Source organism: Simochromis diagramma, unplaced genomic scaffold (assembly GCF_900408965.1).
Source record: "Simochromis diagramma unplaced genomic scaffold, fSimDia1.1 OVJJ01000685.1, whole genome shotgun sequence".
Classification (NCBI taxonomy): Eukaryota; Metazoa; Chordata; class Actinopteri; order Cichliformes; family Cichlidae; genus Simochromis; species Simochromis diagramma.
The window spans coordinates 2,742,332-2,766,513 of NW_024387477.1; the positions used below are offsets into that span (position 1 = coordinate 2,742,332).

At 39.8% G+C, this 24,182-nt stretch overlaps 1 protein-coding gene across 1 annotated transcript in view; it reads left to right on the forward strand.

Annotated features, from left to right (window-relative positions):
• The window catches only part of pigg (phosphatidylinositol glycan anchor biosynthesis class G), an 84,461-nt gene that overhangs the window by 26,074 nt on the left and 34,205 nt on the right, over positions 1 to 24,182 (forward strand). The window contains exons 7-9 of the mRNA XM_040015347.1: positions 6,968 to 7,185; positions 8,515 to 8,799; positions 19,234 to 19,637. Of these exons, the coding sequence (XP_039871281.1) occupies positions 6,968 to 7,185; positions 8,515 to 8,799; positions 19,234 to 19,637 (907 nt within the window). The remainder of the gene's footprint in view (positions 1 to 6,967; positions 7,186 to 8,514; positions 8,800 to 19,233; positions 19,638 to 24,182) is intronic.

Sequence of the window (24,182 nt, forward strand, 5' to 3'; positions counted from 1 at the left end):
TTGGCATCAAAGCGTCTTCTTAGATGGTTTAACCTGAAGCAGTTTGATTAAAGTGAAGGCAGCATCGCATCATCTAACAAGCTCAAAAGATTCTACTTAATTAAGGCTATAATCCTGAGCAAAAATGCAGACTTGATAATTTATATATTTCAACATGTGTCAGATGAAACTGAACCAATTCAAACAGGCGGTTTTACTAGGCACTAATGGGCCTTAATGGTGTTTAGCAGATGTTAAGAAAATATTCTTCTTACAGTTAGAAAATCCTCTAAATGTCTGTGATTACAGTGAGTTTTAAGTTCCTGGTTGTCAAAGATAAACCCAGTGTGACTTTGCAGACATACCGTATGGCACTAAAAGCTTTACAATGATATAAGAGTTTGAGACAAAAAAAGCACTAACTTTTGCCAAACATTAGATACTAGTCAGTTTGTTGTCGTTGGAGCGTTTCCAACTCCCACGACTTAAAGTCTATGCTCTGATCTTCAACATGCATTGTGCATGCATTTGCATCTCTGTGCAAATGCATGCACATATTCACACATGGCTTTGCTCCCTACTTGCATCTCGGGGTCACGCAGTTTGTCTGAGTTATCCATCTTTGAGTCTGTTCCCCACCCTTCTTGTCTGTCTCCCACTCTTTCTCTTGCCGTCTTTCACTTTCAGAAGCATTCGATACACCAACAGCAGCAATTACCGTCAGTCAGAAGTAATTTATCTTATCTTTTTAAAGTATCCCAAAGAGGCAGAGATAGAACTACATAAATAATTTGACACATAGCATTTTCTTATTTAGAAGTTGTTTTCCCTAAATGTTTTTGCTGACTAAGTTGTATTCTAAGCATGCTATCCTAGAGAAAATGTTGTGAGCAAAGGGGGGGAAAAGTCGAGAAAAGCATAACACATTTGAGTTTCAGATGATGTCTTTACTTTTTTCATTTTGGGAGTTGACTGGATGGAAATTAATAGTCCATCATACTATTAACTTCCATGAAGCTGAGTAACTAATGGTACAAATATAGCAGGTTTATAAAATTTGGGCAATAGCACAATGCTTCTGCTTTATTCAAAATGGTTCACAAAAGTACTGGATTAACTTATTTTAAAATGCACTGTGATGTGTGAATGTTCACTTACCGTATTTTCCGCACTATAAGGCGCACTTAAAATCCTTTAATTTTCTCAAAAATCGACAGTGCATCTTATGTATGAAACCGATTTTATGTGGTACACGGCGCTCAAAACTCTGTCAAAAAATGTTTTAGTACGACTTTGCTAAGCTACAAAGCTAAGCTAATAAAGCTAAGCATTACGGCTACCGTAGTCAGGAGCCTTGCAGAGGAATCTGGGTCCAAAACTCTGCTTCATGTCCCAAAGTCAAACGAACACTGCAGCATCACTGAGAGTTAAAAACTGTCTAAATTCTTTCATCTTTAATAAAATGATCAGCATTGCTGCTTTACCAGGTGTAACAATTAAGTTTAACATCCAGGCATCCATGAAAACAGAATTTATTAAATTTAATGGAGTTAGAAGTTAGCAGGAAGTTAGCTCGCTAGCTTCCACCTAAATATGATATAGCATGTTCTGACTGAGAGATTTCTGAAACAAATGAAAACGTACAGCTCTGCTATCACTTCCAACATAAATGAAGACAGAAAACTAAACAGCAGTGATGTTTGTAGGGTTACTGAAGTTGCACTAGCTGGGATATAATGATGTGCTACGTGATCGCTAGCGACACAGCTATGCTAGCATAATATAAACGCAGTGAAGCTGGAGGATGAACGCTACCTTTTTTCCACTCGATAAAAATTACCATGAGGGTTCCTGATGGTTAGGGACAAAAATCCATCCACAATTCCAAGGTTAGTCATTAATACACTGCAACAGCATGGGAATAGAGCAGCTGCGAGAGAATTCCACATTAATGAATCAATGGTACAGAAGTGGAGGAAGTAAGAAGAATGAGTTGAGTAAAGTTTGATTTATCTGACTGTTTTGTTCCGCTTAATGCGCCTTATGGTCCGACAGATACGGTACTTACTGTATGGACCTGACTGTTTAAGGACAACACTACTATTTAATAACTCCATCACTTTCAATAACATATATGCACAACTGATTGATGTGTTGTGATATAATTTTGCATAGCAACTCAACTGAATCCTAGATGAAGATTACTTTACACCCCACACAGTAGGTGTAAAAGAATATTAATGCCACAAAATTAATAACTCATGGTCATGATGTAGTCCAAAAGTTAACCCAAGGTTTATCAATCTAGCTAAAAGCACGTTCCCATGCAAGGGCTTCAGTTAGCAGGATCTATAGCAGAGCAACTGATTTTATAAAGTAAGAAACTATCATATTAAAGCACACATAATATAGACTGAGAACAACACAGGCTCTGCAGCTGTGTAAGTGTAAATTTAGACCATGTACAAATAGGTTCTTAAAATTGTAAATCAATGTTTTGCTAAAAAAAAATTAGGACAGGGTTGTAAATGCACGTAAGAATCCATATATCCTACTGATCATCATTAGAGACAGACTAAGACTTCAGATGCTATTAAAAAACTTTAGACTCTTGCACTCTGCACACAAAGGTAGCGTAATCTGCTTGAGTAGGAAAACAAGTAGGTTTCCAGCATAAATTACTGAGCGATGTACACTAGTAAAGAATAACCTGCTTTTGTGTATAAAGCAGCATTATCCCAGAAGTTACCTGCATGACCCCAAATCCTGCTTCGTGGTGCGGGCTTCTGGGTGTCTAGCAGTTCAGAACATCACTAGAGCTTGCGAGAAAACACCAAATAGGTTACTCTTCCACTTTAGAATAAAAGCATGTCCATAGGAAGTTGCTGTCCAGGGTAGGGCTGTTCGATATAACGATATATATCGGATGACAATATAAAAACATTTTACGCTATTGTTTGTTTCGTGGTGTTGCAAAATAAACTGTTTACGGCAATATTTTTTCATCGTTTTGATGGTCACTGTAGTGGATATATTAATTTCTTAAAGTTCTCTCTTTCTCTTATATTTAATATAACCACACTACGGACGGACAAGCGCCTGTTTTTAGGCGTCATGTGCTAAAAAATAAACCTCAGTCTCAAACATTAAAACAGGCTTTTCCCTGCAGCACGCCGTGTAATAAATACTCACAAAGAAAACTTCAGCCGTTATAACTTATGTCATGCATCGGTTAAAACACTCGACTCCAGGTACACGACACCCAGCAGGAAACACTTCACGCAAGTCGAGCTGCCCGAGATTCACAGAATTTACAGAAAATGTTACATTTTTGTGATTTATATCGTTATCGGACGATAGGTGTCTTATATCGAGATATGAGATTTTGGTCATATTGCACAGCCCTAGTCGATAGGGTACTCCTGTGCAGCAACTCCTGATGATGTGAATTGATTATAGTAAGTGCTTTGATTTCTAAATTTAAATGATTGATGCTTTGTTTCCAAAGACATTTTTTTTGTTTTAACAGCGATTACTAATGCACTTTGGATCCTTTGCGTTTCTTTGCATTAGATGACTTTTCTCTCCACTAAACTGCTTGAAGAGCACCCTCTGGAACCTGTAATTACCGGCTATAGTTATCACTATAGGCTGTGATAAGATGAAGTCTTAAGTTCTCCAGCATACTCTTTCAAATTTCAAAAATTAAAATAAAATACAGTTAAATTAAATTGTTGCTGTCTTTGAGTGATTAAAAACCCCTGTTGCGCTTACCCTTGTATTCTATATTCTGTGAACAGACTAAGAATTAATTATGCAATTTCTATGCATTACTAACTCATGGCCACAGGCTATTCATCATGTGATCATGCAATAATTGTCGTCTTATGGCCTTGCATTAGTTTTTTCCACCCAGTGTCACCAGAGAGATTCTGCAGTGGTTTTAATTATCATCTTTCTTTTCTTCTATCACATCATTGAAATAACTCTGAAATGTCAAATCTGAAAAACAGGTTACTAGATTTGTGATCTCTTAAATTTAAGGACCGTTATCAGATCACAGCTTTGCACAAAATATTTGGGTTGCCCTACTGGTCAACCCATGTACTGGAGGCTGTGTCCTCATCTCAGTGGACTGAGTGTGACTCAGCTCCAGGCCTTTAAGGCCCCAATCACACAAGCCTAGAGACTGGTCGGCAGACATCTGCTAACCCCCAGTCATTGAGTTTGCTGGTAGACACTGTGGAACTGATTGCTAAGGCCTAGAAGAACTAAGGCCTAGAGACATGTCAGTAACTCCCTGGTAAACACTGGTCGCAAGAGAAGACTATGTTATTCCACAACTAGTTGGTGAGTGGTTGCTGGCAGTTGCTACAGTGTAGAAACAAGTATATGAGCTTCCTCCGAAGGGTGGCTGGCCTCTCCCTTAGAGAACCACCTCAACTGACTCCTTTCGATGTAGAGGAGCAGCGGCTCTACTCTGAGCCCCTCCCGGATGACTGAACTTCTTTGGGCATCTGACAAGGATGCCTCCTGGACTCCTCCGGGGTGAGGTGTTCCGGGCGTGTCCCACCGGGAGGAGGCCCCAGGGCAGACCCAGGACACGCTGGAGAGATTATATCTCTCGGCTGGCCTGGGAACGCCTTGGTGTTCCCCCGGACAAGCTGAAGGAGGTGGTTGGGGAAAGGGATGTCTGGGCTTCTCTGCTTAGGCTGCTGCCCCCACGACCCGACCCCCTTTCTTGCAATTGCCTTTTGTTGCCAGCAGGTTGCTTTAGTCTCACTGTGGGTCTGCAAACACTCGCCAACTACTTACTAAGTGATAGTGAAACTGTGAAAATGTGTGATGCAAACTGGAAACAGAGACCTTTTGGCTTCAGCGTAAAAGTTGTGCCTTACCGTTTCATTCAGCAGATTTTAAAATGCGCAGCTACAGGCCGGAGACTAAATGCTGACAAGTTGCCATCCTCCATGTAAACTATGGGTGATGACAGCAATATGCTACAGACAGGATCTCCCTACTTGCGGGGGATTCTACTAATTATCAGAGGTTTCCTTGGGTTGCCAACCGATCTCTAGGCCTGTGTAAAGATTTAAACCTATTTATGTTATGATAGCCCTTGTGCACTTTGTACACAAATGTGTCCATGTAAAAAACAGATGTGGTGAACCGAAGCAAACTTCTACATGAAGTAAATGCAGCATTTTCAAAACGACTACTATTTCCTGTAACATAAAAAAACACTCAGCACTGGCAGCAGTTTTTCCACTTTATTTTGGTCCCTGGTTTCCATAGAGATGGGATGAAATGGAAATTATCTCAGCAGACCTACATTTGGATATGTTGCCTTTTTTTGTATTCGTCCACTTGGGTAATCATGAAGCTGTTATGCAAAAGGATGTAATAGTTGTCACTGCTGGGAAATTCGCCGGGGATGTTATTTTAAGTAGCATGCCTGTTGGACATTTGTTAGGGTCGAATCTTTACTGGGCGTGTGAGGAGTTTCTTAGGAGAAATCAGCCTTCTGTCCGTTTCTGATTTCAGTATTCAATGAGGTTTCATCAGGAAGACAAAAAAGTAGCTCATTGGAGAAAAAACTTAGCAAGGATTTATAATGCTCGGCCACTCTCAGCTTCAGTCTGGTGCACTAAGTTAAATATTTTATGATATTTTTTTTTGGGGGGGGGTCTCTGTTTTTGCAGTCACATTTATTAGACTTACAGTAGACTTAACCTGCAACTTTATAAAGTTCAGCTGTGGCGATACAAACTTTAGAAACTCTCTCTGCCTCACTCTCTCTCTGTCTGCTTTGCTTCAATCTTCATATTGTGTTTTCGTTTGTTTGTTTGTGTGTGCGTGCGTGCGTGTGTGCGTGCGTGTAACCTCAGGCGTCTTGCAGAGCCATTAACCAATCCCTGTACTTTTAGACAGATGAAACATGACCAGGGCCATTGATATTGCATGATTCATGCCTGTGGCTTAAAGTTCTGATATTTCAACCAACCCTTCTGTCTGGCAAAGCCACAGTGACTATTTATCATCTCTGCCTATGCTGCTGAGATAGGTGATTGTTTTTAGTAGTGTGTGTGTGTGTTTCACTGAAGTATACCACAACTCAAAGCCTACACGTTGCTTCGTCCTTGAACAGGCTGAAGTAAAATGAAAGGGAGCATAATTTCATCTGTAAATATGTGAATGAGTCACAGCTTGTCATAGTTAGCATCTTGATAAATTGTACATTGCTTTGCTCCAAACTAAATGGTTTTACCACAGGCGTATTGTTTTCAATTTAGCGAACGTTATTGACACAAGAACGCGGGAAAAAGAAAATGATGAAATTTAATAGGTTCCTATTTCTGAAAAACAGAATTCAACATCAATGATTGATGAACTCATAAATAGTCTCATTGCTAAGAAAACAAGCAGTTGGAATATGTCTGCATTTTCTTTTGGCTAAATTACAACAGGGTAGGCAGCAATATGAAACCTTTTCTTCACATTTGTCATGGATCAGTTTGGGTTTTTAATGAGCTCGTAGTAAAAATACTCCGCAAGCTGTACCAGTATCAGCCACCTGTAGCTTAACATTGTAATTAATTAATATGTCAGCATATGGGGAAAAATTGGTCATTATTATGAGGAAATAATACCCACAGTTAGCGAATGGTTTATCCTATAACATTAGGAATATTTCATTTAGGTCACAGAGATCCAGGCAGCAAAGTTTTTCTCCTCTATATAAAAGCTAAAACTTAGTTTTTGTATTTTAGAAGGTTTGTCCTGATTAATCACATGGCAGCAAACCAAGAAATTATGTGAGAATCAAACTGTAAACCTAATGAAATTCCTCATAAACTGTTAAAACATCAGGTGCTGTAAATGTCCTCCTCACTCAGTCCCTCCCTCCTGAAATTCAGATTGCAGTAGCTGGAGAATTGCAAATAATAGTGCTTTAAAACATGCTCCCTTCCACTTCTCTCCACTCCAGAGGTGGGGTTTGAGCAGTTTCGTGTGGCAGAAAAGGCTCACGGGAACTGGATGAAGCTTTACCTGGAAGGAAACACCTCCGAGGTGCTGACCAATGTGGGCAAAAAGGTCCTGAGGCAGTATCTGGAGGCCCTAGCTGCCATGAGCGCTGCTCTGAGCAAACAGCTGGGCAAGTATGACATGTACTCCATGATTGCAGGCATGGTGTTTGTCTTTCAGGTAAGGACCGGATCATCATATTTTTTTTATCTGCACTCGTAATAGTTTGGTGTGCTGCTTATCAGTTTTAGAGTGTGGGAGTGAGGTGCACGGCAACAAAAAGTAAAAACTAAACCCTCACCAGGTGTCATGCTTTCTTTTTGATAGTGGAAATATTTATGACAATGAATCCGTCCTAAGATAGATTTACTTTAGAGGGGGATCTATCGTGTTTATCTTGTACTGGGCCTTGCTACAACCCATTAGTTCATCCACTGTCTGTTTTGGTTCTTTTAGGTCCTCTTCCATTAAGGCCACTGACCCTTTAAGCCGGCTTTCTTCTTAGGGATATTAGGGATATCCCCTTCTACTGATGTCAGTGATAGCCATGAAACTGTCTGAAATGAGCGTTTATAGCTGAGCTTTTAGCTCACACACACTGAATTCTTTATTTTAGAGAGAAGAGACTTTCTCCTGGCAACCTTTCTAAACAAGACCTACTTATTCAATCTTTTTCTTATTGTACTATTATGAACTTCAACATTTAACAGTTTGAGCTCTTGGGCTTTTTGCAGTTTCTCTGAACATTGCACAGTCTGATCTCCACGTGGGAATAATCTTTCTCACTGTAGAATGATGTTTGGAAATGGCCTTATAACCCTTTGCAGATGGATGGAGAGCAACAGTTGGGTCTCTGAGACCACTGCTTTGGCTTTGCTGTTTGGCATTGTGTTAACACACATCTAAAAGCTCCAGACCATCAAACTTTATAGAGAGGTGCCCCCATTTACTGAAATAATATTTTTGATTATCAGTACACGGCTGCTATTTACTCTTTTAAGGAAGCAGTAAGGATGCACTTAGTTTTTCACATACTGCTTGTAAATTTGGGCTCACTTTTGCTTAAATATATAATGACCCCTGTCCAGGGTGTACCGAGCCTCTCACCCCATGACAGCTGGGATAGGCTACCCCCCTGCGACCCTGAATTAGATAAGCAGATGGATGGATGTAATGAAACAGTTTAATTTATCATTTGCTGTGTTTCATCCGAGGTTGTATTTACCTAATTTTCAGACCTACTGAGGACCAGATGATTTTTAATCTGTCCTGATCTGTAAAACCTTTTTAGCATGACTGCATAAATAATAAATAAATAAAAGAAAAGCATCATAAGTCTCTTTCAATTAGAAAATCAGTTAAACGTGTACATACATGCATTATGTTTGTTATTAAATTGCTCTTCACTGTTCACATAAATTGGGGAGGTTATAAAACTGAAGATTACAATGATTGCATCAGATTTGTAAAAGACTTTTTCTCTCCTCTCTGTCTCTCCTGGCCTTTAAGCTCCTGTTGGTCTTACTGCTGGCTATGCCTGAAGCCCTCAGCAGTGCCGCAGCAGTGGACCTCCCCATCCTCTCGGCCCTGCTCTCCCTGCCTTTTTACCTCTTGTGCCTACTTCTTGCCTCAGTGCACGTCTTGGTGTGCACATCTGCTGAGAGCTCCTGTTACTTCTGCAGCCTCTCCTGGGGTCTCGTGTTTGCTGCCGTTGCCTTCTCCTCAGCAATGTTTTGTATTCTGGTCTCTATAGCAACACGAAGACTCCCCCTGGGTGCAAAGATTCATGGGAAGGTGAGTAAGTGCAGTGAAACACGGGTACATATTGTAACAGATGTTAGCCCTCAGAGAGCCATACTTACATACAGTGGATCCGCATGTAAAGCATGAATGCACAAGCTAACGCGCTAACCCATTCTGCTGCTCTCTGATTGCTTTAAAGGGACACTGAGGATAAAAGACTGAATGTTAGTGAATCCATCTATCTCTCTAGAAACCTCGCTGCTTGTTAAACAGATTTGTGTTGTTGTATTTGAATTTTTCACTTCCTGTAGGTAGAGAAACGTTACCTAAGTGACTTTTGGAATTTATTTGAGAGAAAACCTGCTAAATCTACTGGAGCGAATGGGGTGGCATGCTCTTGTCTGTTGTGCATTCACTTAGTGATTTAGTTTGCAGAGTCTTTAAGGATGTAGATTTAAATCATTTGAGTGCTTCTCAACAGTCTCAGAAAAAAGTTTTAGTGTATTTTCACTTTGACAAGTAAAAAAAGATTCTGCCAAAAAGTGGCTTAAAAGAAGTGTCTGAGTAAGTGCCTCTTAGTCAATTTAAAACTGCAGACAACAATTGTATGCTTCAGAGATTGTAAAGAGCTGCAATAATTACTCTTTGATTACTCTGCAGTATCGCACAAGAAAACAAGTGAGAAATAGTAGTGCGTTTAAGCAAATGATATTGTGTTGTTGTTGTGAGTCAGGCACTCGGAGTGACGGTGAGAGTAGCAGAAAGGCAACACAAACAATATTTTTGGACACAGCAGTGATCACATAATCATGACTTCTGACATGCCAGAAGTTTGTGGTGTTAGTGTGTTTACCCTGTGTTTTCTTACCCTGTGTGTGAAACATTTCCATGCTACACAGAAATAATTATTCAAACTGAAGCATTGTTGTAGCAGTATTGTCTACATTGTCAGGTGGTGGGGTTTATAGGTAGGTCCATTAGTTCTTGTGCAGTGACACAATTTTTGTGGCATGACCGCAGTGGGATTTAAGTTAACCAATCAAGATGCAATTAAAGTGCAGCTCTTCAAATTTAATTCAGGAAGTTTAATAAAAGTGTATTTTCTGATAGTTCTTTAGTGCAACCAGAAGTTTGCACTCTGTTGTCTCCATTCACGAAAGCGTCTCTTGTGGACCTTGACAATGATGCAGCTACCTCTTTGAGCGTTCTTGAGTTATTTTCATCTTCTGTGGTCTTTGAAGGTGTTTGGTGCTGCTGAGCTGCTGAGCTGGCCTTTTCAGGAATATACCAGATTGTTGATTTGGCCTTTTTTCCAATTTTTTCATTTTTCAAATGGCTTTATGTCTTTGTTTGTTTTTAAATGGTTTTTCAGACTAATACTTGCCTCCTTCCCTTGCATCAGCCTCTCTTTTGAACACAACTACCAAATACAGGTTCACTTGTACAACACTTGGAATCAATTCCAGTTTTCTTTGAATGTTTTTTTTTATGGAATAACGAGGGAACAGGCCTCCCCTTGACATAAAACTTTCATATAAAATCAATTGTCGAAGTACTCATGAGCCTTTGAAAACGGGGTGCTGTGTATAAAAACGTATGTTATTCCTCAAGTGCAGAATTTACATTCTGCACTTCTGTTAAAGCTTGTAAATTAAAACTCAAAATCTGATCTTCAAACACAACTTAATTTTTTGATTTTAAATCCACTGTGCTCATGTACAGAGGCAACATTAGAAACATGTCTCCAAAAACAGCAGTTAGCTTGCTAACAAGGCTAAAAAGCACAGCCATACATGACATCATAAACATACAAAACTCTGAAGTGCGTTATATACCAACTGCCCCCCATTAATTATTTAAAAGATGACAAAACAAATTAAAAACACTTATTTGATTCATGTACACATATAGGACCTGACTGGAGAATTCAATCCATGTAATGTACAATTGCTGCATATTATCACTTTTTAATTTATGCCTCTTTATTGCCAAAAACTTGGCTCCGAGGGTGGGAAAGTGGAGCTGTTTCTGCATAATAAAGTTACGTTAAAAAAAGTTACATTAGTATATAAATGTCTTATAAAATATTATATGAGTGGATGCATCAGTAGACTGTGGTTCTATTAGGCGAGTAGATGCCGTTTCTCAACATACTGTCCAGTTTATTGGAAGAAGAGTTGCTGACTGTGCCCATAAAACTGCGAACTCTGTAAATAAAACAGACACTAACACAGTGGACAGATGGGGTGTCGAGTCTGACTAACAATTAAAATAGTAAATTAGAAGATATGCACTGCCAGGATCCTTTAGGAGAATGACGTAAAAACATCACTCAGGTAGTTTAAAGACAGTCAGGATTTTTACTTGTTGTGAATCTGAATTGAAAATGAAGAAAACTAAAGACGGTCCATCATTTGGACTCTAACTGCTGGTGCAGTTAGAAGATAAGTGGTGTATTTGTTAAGCCTTAATGATAACGCACTCTTGGCGGTGCTATCAAAGGTTTTGGGTAGTTTAAATTTGTATCAGTAATTTTCTCTTTCCATCACTGCAATGTTAAATTGTCCTTCAACAAATTGAAGTAATTCCCAGCAATATGTTGAAGTAAGTTATCAATCATAGAAAGGTTGAAGTGGTTCTTCAGTGGAAAATGGAAGCTTTGAGTCATAAGTGCTTGTTTAAAGGGCTTTAACAGTAGCTTCCCTTTGCTGCTGCAACTCTTTGCTCATTATTAATTTATCTGTAAAGGTTACATCTCATTTGCCTTCTGGGAACTCTTGAGAAAGTGCTGATGTAGCAAAAAAAAAGTCAGATGCATCCACTTGGGTCATTAGGCTGGGAGAGGAAATCAACTCTCCGACTCGACACACTGGAGGATGTGGAGGATTTCGTACAGTACTGGAGGTGTTTCTTCTCTGGCTCCAGTGACCGTGAAAAGACTGTTTTCTTTTGAGTCTTACAAATGTCATAGTGAAGAAAAAAAACTGTGCTCATAGTTCAGTTGGCAGGTAATGATGATGACCTGTGATGACAAATGTGCTTTTGTACCAGCAGCAGATTTTTGTGAAATTACCAGACTTTGGTCAGAAAAATCAAACAGACAAACTGTTGAAGCTCAACTCATGTAGAAACAAAAATGTCAAAGAGCTCTTTTCAGCCACTGAACTGAAATTCTGCAGGATTCATGAAACGTCCTTCCTGCCAAGTACCTTGAAAGGCTGTGTGAGCATGTGCCCAGTGGAGAATGCACTTATAAAAGCAAAGCTTGATCACAACAAACACCAAAGCAGTGTCGTTTCTTTGGCTGCTGAAAGTCATTCATAAATCGAAAGCACTGCTGTATGTACAGCAAACTCAAAGTATTTGGAGGGTTTCAGAGTGGATGAAAACAAACACAAAAAATTGCTGCTGATTGTAGCTGCAACTAATAATGGATTTTGTTCTGTTTTTAGCCTGGAGGTATTTCCTTCTTTATTGAATTATTGTTGAGTTTATTAAATGCCAGTGAAAGGTGAATTTCCAACACAAAAACTCAAAGATGTGAGATTTGAAGTGATATGAAAAAGAAAAAGTAACAAATCCGGAGACTTGAAGCTGAAAATAATTTGGCATTTAGCTTTGATAGATGACTTTAATGTTTCAGATCTTTTCAGGTTGTTATGTAATGGATTGTATTTTTTTTCAACTGGTGAAGGATCACAGCACTGGATTCTGCTTGACAGGCCCACAAATTTTAAATTAAATGTAAATTTGTAAACAGCTCCATAGTTGCCCACCATTACAATCATGGATTTGTAAAGCCTGCAAATCAAAATCAGTCATAAGAAGCAGGGGGTGGAGCTAAAAGAGAAATCGAAGAGCAGTACATGCTCATGCAGGATTGGCAGAAGACCATGTAAACTGGACGGACCGCCAACGTTAACGAGAGGGCATTCGCTCAAGTCACTTTGCTATTACAAAAAAAAAACAAAAACACTATGCACAATTGCAAGCACACATGCACAGTACACACTGTTTGACTCTCACAGGGAACACAACATGAGCATCATGTTATATTCAGTAAGAAGTCAAACTGGCATTTCAATTTCTAAAGACTTAAAAAAAAAAAGTGTTTACTGAAATCATACATGACCATGGAGGGTCATTCACCCAACGACTTTGATAATAATCTGATATCATTTCAGCCACAAGAGTCGCCGCCTGCTGGCCATTAGATAGAATCCAGGTTAAAGACCTGGAAGCTAAGTCAGTCTTTCATACACATTATAATCAATGTCAGGTATTAAATCATTCTACAGATATATTGAAATGTTTAACTATTCATAGAACAACTGTGTTGAGCTTCCATAATTTGGCTTCCTGTTGATGTTGAAATTGATTTTAAATGTTATTGATTCCTTTAAAAGCTACTTATGGATTTAGTCCTGCTGCTACTCTAGAGTGTATATAAAAGTGCCGTTGTGTACGTTGTGTATCATGCCATGTTTTATTTCTCGTTCCAAAAGTGGTGATTAAGCGCTTACAATCATGGCCCATCTCTACAGCCAAGATCTTTTTAATAACCTGTGGGAGGAAATGCAGTTAGTGGACTCTGTGTCCTCAAAGTCATGACTGACAAACTCATTTTGATACTGAGATTAAATAATAAAGCTGCTTTATTGTTAAACTCTATTTGTTTCAAAGGATTAAATTGATGAATTCCCAGGAGTCCCTGAATATTTGTCAGACAAGAGGAAATCTGCTCAAAATTACAAACCTTTGGACAGATTTCACACAAAAGTGTGTTTGAAGCTACTACCAGATGTAGCATGTAGTGCTGGAAAATGTGACAAATAATCCTAAGGCACAATAATGTTGTATACTTTCAGGAATCCATTTGGATCCTGTGCAGAGCTGTGTCTGGTTAGGCTTGACAAATAACTGCTTTGGGGAAACTGTCCAAAACATATATTCACTCTGTCCTCATTAGTTTCAGTGCAAGGTGGGAACGAAAAGAAAAACTTGCTGCTCCAGCAAAAATGTGATGAGAATTCCATTTAAGTGAGTTTTAATGACCCAAAGGTGAGGTCATTTTGAAAAGTAGTTCTGTACAAGAGCTGTAAAGACGTGTGAAATACCTGGAATGTGTATCTTGTTCATGCATTCGCCTATCAAGCGATGACTCCCAGTTCGATCCCAGGAGGAGACACTGATTCTGTTGGGGTTGCGTCAGGAAAAGCATCCGGCGTTAAAAAATAAATAAAAATCTGCCAGCTCAGACATGCGGCGCTACCTGCTGTGGGAGACCCCTTGTGGGTAAGAGAACAGCCAAAAGTGGCTTATATTTTTCCAACAACCAAAAAAAGGCTAAGAATCCCTTAATAAATGATTCTATTGAGTCTCTCATGACTTTTGTAAGGAGCTTACTCTAGTCTGTCACCAGCACAAGAGTTTAATATGATTTCTTATTATGCCTGAGTGGAAAAAGTCATATTTTAAATGGCAGAGCTCGGAAGTCAGTCTGAGTCAGTATTACCATTTCACAGCTGTGTGATGGAAAGGCAGGTTCAGCTGGCCGAATATGATAAATCAAACACACATACTGGACACATTGGTTAAGTGGCATAGAGGCAACGGTGGCATCAAAGACCCTCCAATAATTTTAGGCTAGAAAGACTAAAAGGTCATTTGCTACATCAGTAGCTGTGCTTTGTCATGAAAAGGCCTTTGGCAGGGCAGAGCAATATTCTACTTCAGCACATTAGGCTTCAGGTCAAGTCCTGATTTATGTTCTACTCTACATGGAGCCCTCAGCATGGTCAGAGAATATTTATGCATTATTTAGAATGATCTGCTCAAGTCAATAGACGACCATATCGTGGTTCGCAGATTAATGTGAAGATGAAAAACCCTCATGTGTTTGTTTAATGTAAGACCACACCCATAACCCTAGCATTAGTAAATAAAAACAGCCCTGTGAGGCTCTCTTAATTAACTGGTTTCTTTTAAATGTATAAAGTAAAACTTCCTTTTTACAAGATATATGATGATTGTTTCTCGACTAAATTTCCTCGACTCTCAGCAAAGAACATGATGGGAGTATAATTTCCTCCTGACTCAGTAAGTGATGTGTAGACCAGCCAAAAGCACAGAAAACTAAGTCGGGATATAATTTAGAACTCACCCAGCAATTCATTAGGTTCACCTGTTCAGCTGTTTGTTAAGACAGAAATCTAACTGTACACATGTCAAGACGACCAGCTACAGTTCAGACAGCATTAGAATAAAGGTTAGTGCCAGACAGGCAGGTCTAAACTGCTGATCTAATGGGATTTTCCTGCACAGGCATCTCTAAGGTTTATAAAGAGTGGTCTGAGAAAGAGAAATTAGCGGTGAACAGCAGAGCTTTGGGGGAAAGTGCCTTGTTGATGTCAAAGGAAAATAGCTTTAACTGCTCTGAGCTGTCAGAAAGGCAACAGTAACAAATACTGACTTGTTATAACCAAGGTGTGCAGAAGAGCATCTCTGATGCACAACAAATTGAAACTTTAAGTAAGTGGGCCACAGCAGAACACCACACTAGGTGCTACTCCGGTCAGCTAATAACAGGGAAGTGAGGCTACAATTCATATTAGGACCACCAAATCTAGAAAATTCTTAATGTTTAGCTTGTATAGAAAGAGACAATGTACTGATCCTTGTTGTGTTTAACGGGTGACGTGCTTGGGAACAAAATTTAGATAAAATGAGTCCTGTCCTGCAAGTGATGTCTGAACCAAGTAGGATCGCAAAAGTCGTCTCCATTTTCTTTCAATATATTCTATACATATATATTGTAGGAAAATGACCCTACAATATTACAGAGAAAACACCAATAGTCAGGTGACTATTGGTGACATCAAACAACCTTGATGGGGAGGAAGAAAGGAAAGACTTAGGAGGATGAAATCATCTGCCCTGACCTGCTGGTGAAAAGAGCAGACAGAGAAGTCGTGGCACATAGTTGCCCCTCCCCTAAACCTGGTTCTGCCGCAGGTTTCTTCCTGTTAAAAGGGAGTTTTTTCTTCTCACGGTTGCCAAGTCTTTGCTCAAAGGGGGTCATGTGATTGTTGGGGTTTTCTCTGTATAATTGTAGACTCTTTATTTTGCAATATAGAGTTGAGTTCAGCCTAGGGTCTAGTAGGCACTAGTATTTCAACAGGTCCAGTCTCAACCCTTTTTTTTTCAAAAATATCCGAGACCAGGATATGACCGAATGCATCAAAAGAAGCAGTTCTTTCTAATAATAGCTGAATAGCAATTTTGCCTGGACAGCGTTCATTCGAATGTCATTGAATGAACAGTGACTACCTCCTCCTCCACTCACAGTGGAGGAGGTGTTGAATACGTATGCCAGTGATACTTTTTATAATAACTTTTCTATAAACTGAAGTATCTCTTGAGTGTTTTGCTCTAGTTTTTCTGTTAAACCTGATGACTAACTTGAGTCATAAATGTGTCATCTGCTGTATTGCTAATGCATGCAAATTGTATACTCAATGATTTAGTGAAGTTTTATCTATCCTGCATCACTTGGTTATATTAGCCTTGGTAAATGTTGCTACTTGTTTTTGCTGTTTTTTAACTAATACTTTCATTAAGTATGTATCCATCTACTTTTAAACCCTGCCGTGAACACAGATTAGTATGCAGCAGGCTTTTCTGATTTCACAATTTGCCAGCCACTGAAGGAAAGAGCAAGGAGCAGTGAAGCTGGAAAAATGTATTACAGCTTCCTTTGGGATGTGACATGTTTTATCTAAAAAACAGGAGCTGTAGGCATAAAGGCCATCAGTCCTTTTCTCAGTAACGCATGGATGGCTTATAGTTTCGTACACAGAACAGATGAACAATCTCTACTTGACTTAAACTATGGGACTCGTAGAGAACTATATTTTGGGAGAGTTTAGGAACACGCCGTTTGTTTTTTTTTAAATCTAGAAGATATTCGTAAAAACCTGAAAAGAGCTTAATAAAAATGCAACCTGCTCTTAGTGCACTGTTAATATATGAAAATGTATTCACCCACGACTTTTATATCCAGAGTTAAGTAATGTTTTTCTCTTTCTGTGTATACATAACTGCCAGACCAAATATTTAATGACCCGGCATCTTGTTTAAAGAGGGATAGGTGTAAAGGTTGCAATAACAATAACCTGGTGTAAGGGGAAATTATTCTGCAACAGCCCGGTCCCACAGCGAAGCCACCACTGTAGCCTGGAGGGGCTGAATATATCATCCCAGCCTGTCTTTGTCATCAAGGCAAAGACAGGCTGAGATGCATGTCTGTTGTTTGTTAGGTTAAAATATTGCTGTTGAGCTAAGAGGCTGGCTGAACTCAGCCTGAACTTAAGCTCAGTGAATAAAATCATTTGCATACAAGTGTTCGATTGGACAAACCGCAATCTTAAAAATGGGATTGAAGCATCCATAACAGACCGACTGCAATTTATGAATGACAGCTCATGGTCACTGTCAGCAGTGCCAAGGCAGGAAACTGCTGCTGTACATCCAGTAGTGACATGTGATGGATGATCTGATGTTTGGCAGTAATATTTCTGTTCATCGTAACAGGAGTCTGAACGGTGTACCTTTTTAAATTTGAGTGCAAATAGCACATGCATCGGTTAACGCTTGTTCTCGTTTTGGTCTGCATGAACAGAGCAGGCATAACGGGTTTGAAATTGAACTGTTTTTATACCTCCCGCTGGTGACAGCTGTAGCTGGAGGCATTAATTTTGTCCATAATGCTTTGTGTCTTTCCCGTTTTTGAAGACTGTGTAGCTCTTTGAACACCGTCAGAGATTTCTTCAAGTTAGTTAGGGATGTTCCCTTGGACTCAGAGATGAGCTAAGTTTGGGTGTGAAAGGCCAAGGTCAGCGTGACCCCACGATGCCTTTTTATTTATTTGTTTTTATAATTCAGATCTTATTGAATTAGACAAAAACATCAACACAGAACAAGGCAGAACAATACACTGACATAAAGTGAGGTATATAAGTCAATTTGTGCAATAAGTTGTTGGGTAATATTGATTTGGCGAACATCCAGTACACACAAGTTATGTTTTCACTTTGGATTTGAAGTCACAGAAACATTAAGCCAACATCTTCTCACAGTCAGCAGTGTTCATTATCTGTTCAGTCCACAGTTTTAGCATCAGGGTTTGAGATCATTTCCAAATCACAAGAATCAGTCTGGCATGAGCCTCTGGACAAACCACACTTCAACCATTGGCCCATATATTCCAAAACATTTCTCCAATCAGGAAAAACTTTGGAACACTCCCATAATGCATCTACCTAAGTGCCTCTTTCTGCCTTACATTATCAGCATAAAACATAGTTAATTAATTAATTAAATCCATTTTGTGTATTCAGTTCAATTCAGTTTTATTTATACAGCACCAAATCACAACAACAGTCACCTCAAAGGGCTTTATATTGTAAGGTAGACGCTACAAAAATACTTACAGATAAAAACCCAACAATCATATGACCCCCTATGAGCAAGCACTTTGGTGACAGTGGGAAGGAAAAACTCCCTTTTAACAGGAAGAAACCTCCGACAGAACCAGGCTCAGGGAGGGGTGGGGCCATCTGCTGTGATTGGTTGGGGTGAGAGAAGGAAGACGGGCTAAAAGACATGCTGTGGAAGAGAGACAGAGATTAATAACAAGTATGATTCAATGCAGAGAGGTCTATTAACACATGTTGAGTGAGAAAGGTGACTGAAAAGGAAATACTCAATGCATCATGGGTAATCTCAAAGGAGTATAGTAATACTGATTAATTATTAGGACAGACATTTTTAGGCATAACTCATGCCTAGCTCATGAATTCTCAGGAACACCTTGGGAATATTTGTTAAAATTCGGCACAAACATCTAATTGGACTTTAAGATCTGATGGTCATGGTCACGGTCATTGTAACCTCACAGCCCCGATTTAAGAATCTGTATGCTAATTTTGACAGAATTTCCTACAAATTATGGAATAAATGAATGAGGTAAAGTCTTTTGTTTTTTTGTTTTTTTTAAAGAAAGCGCCAATTCAAAGCTTTCATTGTTATGAACTGCTACATGACTGCTAGAAGCACGAGGCAGTAATCCTAGTATTGTGAAGTGCATGAGTCATATAATGAGTGTCACGAGCTGAGGTTTTCAGTATTGTGCTATATTAGTGTGAATCACCCAAGCAATAGTTTCATCCATCTAATTGTCCCACTGAGAACTGTGATGCCATCACTCTGGGGTGGGCGAAGTGAAAGTAGGTTGAGTATGTAGTCGGGCCTGTGTGGATGGAATAGCTCTTTCCTCTGTATTTAAAATGATCCTAAATTTAACAGAATGAGGTGCAGAAATTAATACAGCTGTGGCGCAGAAGGTATTGGGGGACTCTTTTATTTTTGATTTTACAGCCTGCTCTAAATCTCCTGTTTTTTATTCTCTTTTCTTCTCTTTCACAGTCTCCTCTGAGGAGCAGTGAGGTTGACTGGTCGCTGTCAGAGCTGGATGTTTTGCTGCTGGCCGGCACCGTCGGTCACACTCTCAGCCTGGCGGCCAGCAGTTTCGTAGAGGAAGAGCACCAAACCTGGTACTTTCTGCTCAACACGCTCTGCCTCACCGTGTTCCAGGATGTCTGCCGCAAGTACTTCAGAGAGAAGAGGGGCTCTGGAGATGACGAAGAGCATATCCTCCCTTCCAAAGACCGTCATCCCTCCGCTCACCCCAAAGCAGAGATTTTCTCAGAGAAGTGGTTAGCGTTAGCCACGCCACCATTCACTCTGCTCTGCTGCCGGCTACTGCGCTCCCTCAACCAAACTGGGGTGCAGTGGGCTCATATCCCTGACGTTGGGCATTGGCTCAACAGGTGGGTTTATTGATCTAATATTAACTTTGATAAATGCTTCAATTTTAAGTAGTTTAAATATTTGAGTCACTGTATTTTATTCATATCAAGAAAATGCAGGCAGTATTTGGAAAACAGTATAAATTAACTGGTTTCACTGATGATTCATCACCTAATGCCATGTAGTAGTGAATTTACACTCACTGCCAAATTTGAACCCAACCATCTGAATGCTGCATCAGAAATCTAGACTCATCAGTCTTCAATTGTCTAATTTTGGAGTTTCCTGTTGCTAGCTGACAGCAATTACAGTTACTGCTTTTGCGTTCAGAGATGCTCTTCTGCATACCTTGGTTGTAACAACTGGGTGTTTGAGTGACTGTTGCCTTCCTATCAGCGTGAAGCAGTCTGACCATTCTTCTCTGGCTATCACTTAAATGCCTAAATTGCATAAATCCACAAGTTGCTACCATGTGACAGGCTGCTGGTAAGATATTTCCATTCCTGAGCAGTTGAACAGGTGTGTTTTATTAAGTGGTCAGTGATTGTTTCCCAGTTCCAGTGTGTCACTTTACCTGAATAAAAACCCAAAGGCACTCATATTTCCTCTCAGCAAGTGGTCAGTTGCTAGTGGATTAGCCAGCTACCTCCTTGATAGCAAGAAAAGTGTTTTTATGTGCTAAATGCTAAACTATGTTTATTAAGTAGTCGCTAACTTTGTGTAACTATTGGTTGGACAGATAGTGATCATTGTATTGTTAGTAATTACAGCTGTGAAAATCAACCAATGTTAGAAAGGACAATAAAACTGTAAATAGTTGAGGAGAAATGTGGAGGATTATAGTTCTATTACTACAGTGATGCTTTTGTTGCACAGTCATATTTTTCATTGTTAGGGAAACATTGATTCTAATTCTAATGCATGAAAGCTAGTAATACTACCTAACTAACCATCACTGTTGGTTTGTGCACATTTATTGTTTAACTAGGCAGCAAAGCAAAGAGATAGTGGCAACAGCAACAGCTTCTTGGTTGATTCAAGATTAGCTTGGCAGCATTTTTATTCCTAAGTCGCTCCTCAAGGGAAAATCAGACGACTCCATGAATAGCAAAAGGATAGAGGGTTCTGTCTCTGATGTGTTTGTGTTAAGCTGTACAAAAGGGCCGGGTACAAAAAGCGATTTCACCGAAGTTCAGAAGTTTATCTGAAATCTGTTACATGCATGCATAAATCCCTTCAAGTGTATTTGCTCTCTTTTACTCCAAGCTAAATTTACAGTGGTAAACTGATTGCTGATATGGCTCTACAGCAAAATCTTCACTATGTTGTTTTTTCTGACAACCAGTGTTGTATTGTCAGACCAAAGCTGAGGACCATTAGTTCTGTGTCATGCTGTATGGTGTATTTCTCTTTTTACGTGGATATGTGGCAGCATGAAGGTGACAGGACATAACAGGAACTTATTTCCAACACCACTACAATTTGAAAAAAAAAAACTACACTTGATGTTTTAGGACAAATCAAACATAATTGAAAAAGAACAGGCGTCTTTCACTGTTTAAGGATAGAAGTTCAACCGTCACATGGGGATACATTCGTTGCAGAAAGGCAATCTGTCTGCAGACAGTATACTCAGTAGGCTAAAATGCAGTGCAGCAACAAGATTTTCAATCTCAATTTGTTTCTCCACCTACACACAAATGTAACAGATCAATGTAGCAAATTCATTGATGTTCTCTGGGGAAAGCCGTGATATAGGATATTACTTACTGTAGTAGACGTAATGAAAGCGGTTCAGTGAACAATACATTTAGATTTCAATGCTAGATATAGACATCTAATGGAAGCTGTGTGGTGTTAACACACAGAGCAAGTCTTTTCTTCTGACACTAAAACATTTTAAATGTGTTTTTCTAGCTGAGAAGCTGATAGGACTACCCACTTACATTTTCTTTTTTTTTTAAAGATTCAAGAAGAGAAAATTGTCTTCAGATTGCCCAGACTGAAGGAAAACTGTGATTTCTCTGTAAAAACTGTGGCTTTTTCAGAGCCATTAATATTCTGACAGCAGTGCGAGGCAGGGGGATTATAGTTTGTTCTTTAACATTCATCACAATGTGGAACAGAGATGTGGATTCTGACCTTTTCCCTGTCCAGTGTTGCCCTTTCTTCCTACCTGCAGTGCCTGTTGCTTGGATAATGAGATCCAGGTAGCGTTATGCCTCATCTTGTCTCAAAGTATTCAACGTCCACTGCCAGTCTGATCCAGCTAATGGCTAAATACACGGCTTCAACTTTGATATGTCCTATTTCCTATCGGTGCTCAGTGTGGTGTAATTACAGACTTTAATCCAGTGAACAATTGAGGGGCTGTGCCTCTTTTAAATTTAACCTGAATCTAGAGGATTTGACTGACAGTATTTCATCTCATCAAAGTAAATGCTCACCTTCAGCCTTCAAATGAGAACCTGTAATGCTTTCTCTTCATGTGTTATTATATATACAGTTACACTGGTGAACCGTCATATTAAAGATGGTCAGTTCACAGTAATGAGGTGAGTGTATGTCCAAGTAATCCCTGAGAGCCCAGGAGCAAAAGCGTCAAACTGCTTTAATCAGCTGGTCTATCAATATTTTTTCTTTTCTTGGATTTGTCGAGTCAACTCAGGCACACGTCTCTGGCTGTGAAGACAGAAGCCCCACCCACCTGTGGGTGGAGCCAGGTGTGAGGGGCAGCCCAGTCAGAAGACATCTGGTTTTTCGAGAGTGTGGCCTTAAAAGGAAAGGAGAAAATAGCCTTTTTTAGACAGTAAAACTGATAGATGATAGGAATTCACAGTTCAGAATACTAAGGATTATCCTGAAGTGTGTAACGCAAAGCCACTCTAGCTGTCTTACCGTAACAGCCTGTTTACTTGTCTAAACAAGAAAGGGCTAGCTTGTCTACAGGTTGTTCAAAACTCTGCAGCGAGGCTACTGACCCTCTCGAACAAGGGAGCTCATATGACCCCTGTTTTGAAGTTGCTACACTGGCTCCCAATCAGATTTAGGTTCCATTTTAAAACTCTAGTTTTAACCTTTAGAGCATTACAGGCACAGGCCCCTCCCTATACTGCTGATTCGATTTGTACACATACCTGGTAACCTGAGGTCTTTGAATCAAAACCTTTTAGTGGTCCCCCACACTTGTTTTAGAACTCGAGGGGACCGATCTTTCCAAGCTGTTGCCCCCAGACTGTGGAATGCACTTCTACTATTTCTACGGCGTCTGGACTCGGTGGAGACCTTCAAAGAGCAGCTAAAGACATTTTTTATTTCAAAAAGCTTTTAATTAGGCGGGTGTTTTATGATGTATTTATGACTGTATGATGTCTTCTTACCTTCTTGTAAAGCACTTTGTGACACATGTCTGAGAAAGGTACTATATGAATAAACTTTACTTACTTACTACTTACTAGCAGAGTCCAAAAATAATAATAATGAGCTGGAACTGAGCTGAATATACAGTGGGGCAAAAAAGTATTTAGTCAGCCACCGATTGTGCAAGTTCCCCCACTTAAAATGATGACAGAGGTCAGTAATTTGCACCAGAGGTACACTTCAACTGTGAGAGACAGAATGTGGAAAAAAAATCCATGAATCCACATGGTAGGATTTGTAAAGAATTTATTCGTAAATTAGGGTGGAAAATAAGTATTTGGTCACCTCAAACAAGGAAAATCTCTGGCTCTCACGAGACCTTTAACGTCTTCTGTAAGAAGAGCTTTTCTGTCCCCCAACGCGTTCTGTATGAATGGCACCTGTTTAACTCATCATCTGTATAAAAGATACCTGTCCACAGCCTCAAACAGTCAGACTCCAAACTCCGCCATGGCCAAGACCAAAGAGCTTTCGAAGGACACCAGGAAAAGTATTGTAGACCTGCACCAGACTGGGAAGAGTGAATCTACAATAGGCAAGCAGCTTGGTGTGAAAAAATCAACTGTGGGAGCAATCATCAGAAAATGGAAGACATACAAGACCACTGATAATCTCCCTCGATCTGGGGCTCCACGCAAGATCTCATCCCGTGGGGTCAAAATGATCATGAGAACGGTGAGCAAAGATCCCAGAACCACACGGGGGGACCTGGTGAATGACCTGCAGAGAGCTGGGACCAAAGTAACAAAGGTCACCATCAGTAACACACTACAACAGCAGGGAATCAAATCCCGCAGTGCCAGACGTGTTCCGCTGCTGAAGCCAGTGCATGTCCAGGCCCGTCTGAAGTTTGCCAGAGAGCACATGGATGATACAGCAGAGGATTGGGAGAATGTCATGTGGGCAGATGAAACCAAAGTAGAACTTTTTGGTATAAACTCAACTCGTCGTGTTTGGAGGAAGAAGAATACTGAGTTGCATCCCAAGAACACCATACCTACTGTGAAGCATGGGGGTGGAAACATCATGCTATGGGGCTGTTTTTCTGCCAAGGGGACAGGACGACTGATCCGTGGTAAGGACAGAATGAATGGGGCCATGTATCGTGAGATTTTGAGCCAGAACCTCCTTCCATCAGTGAGAAC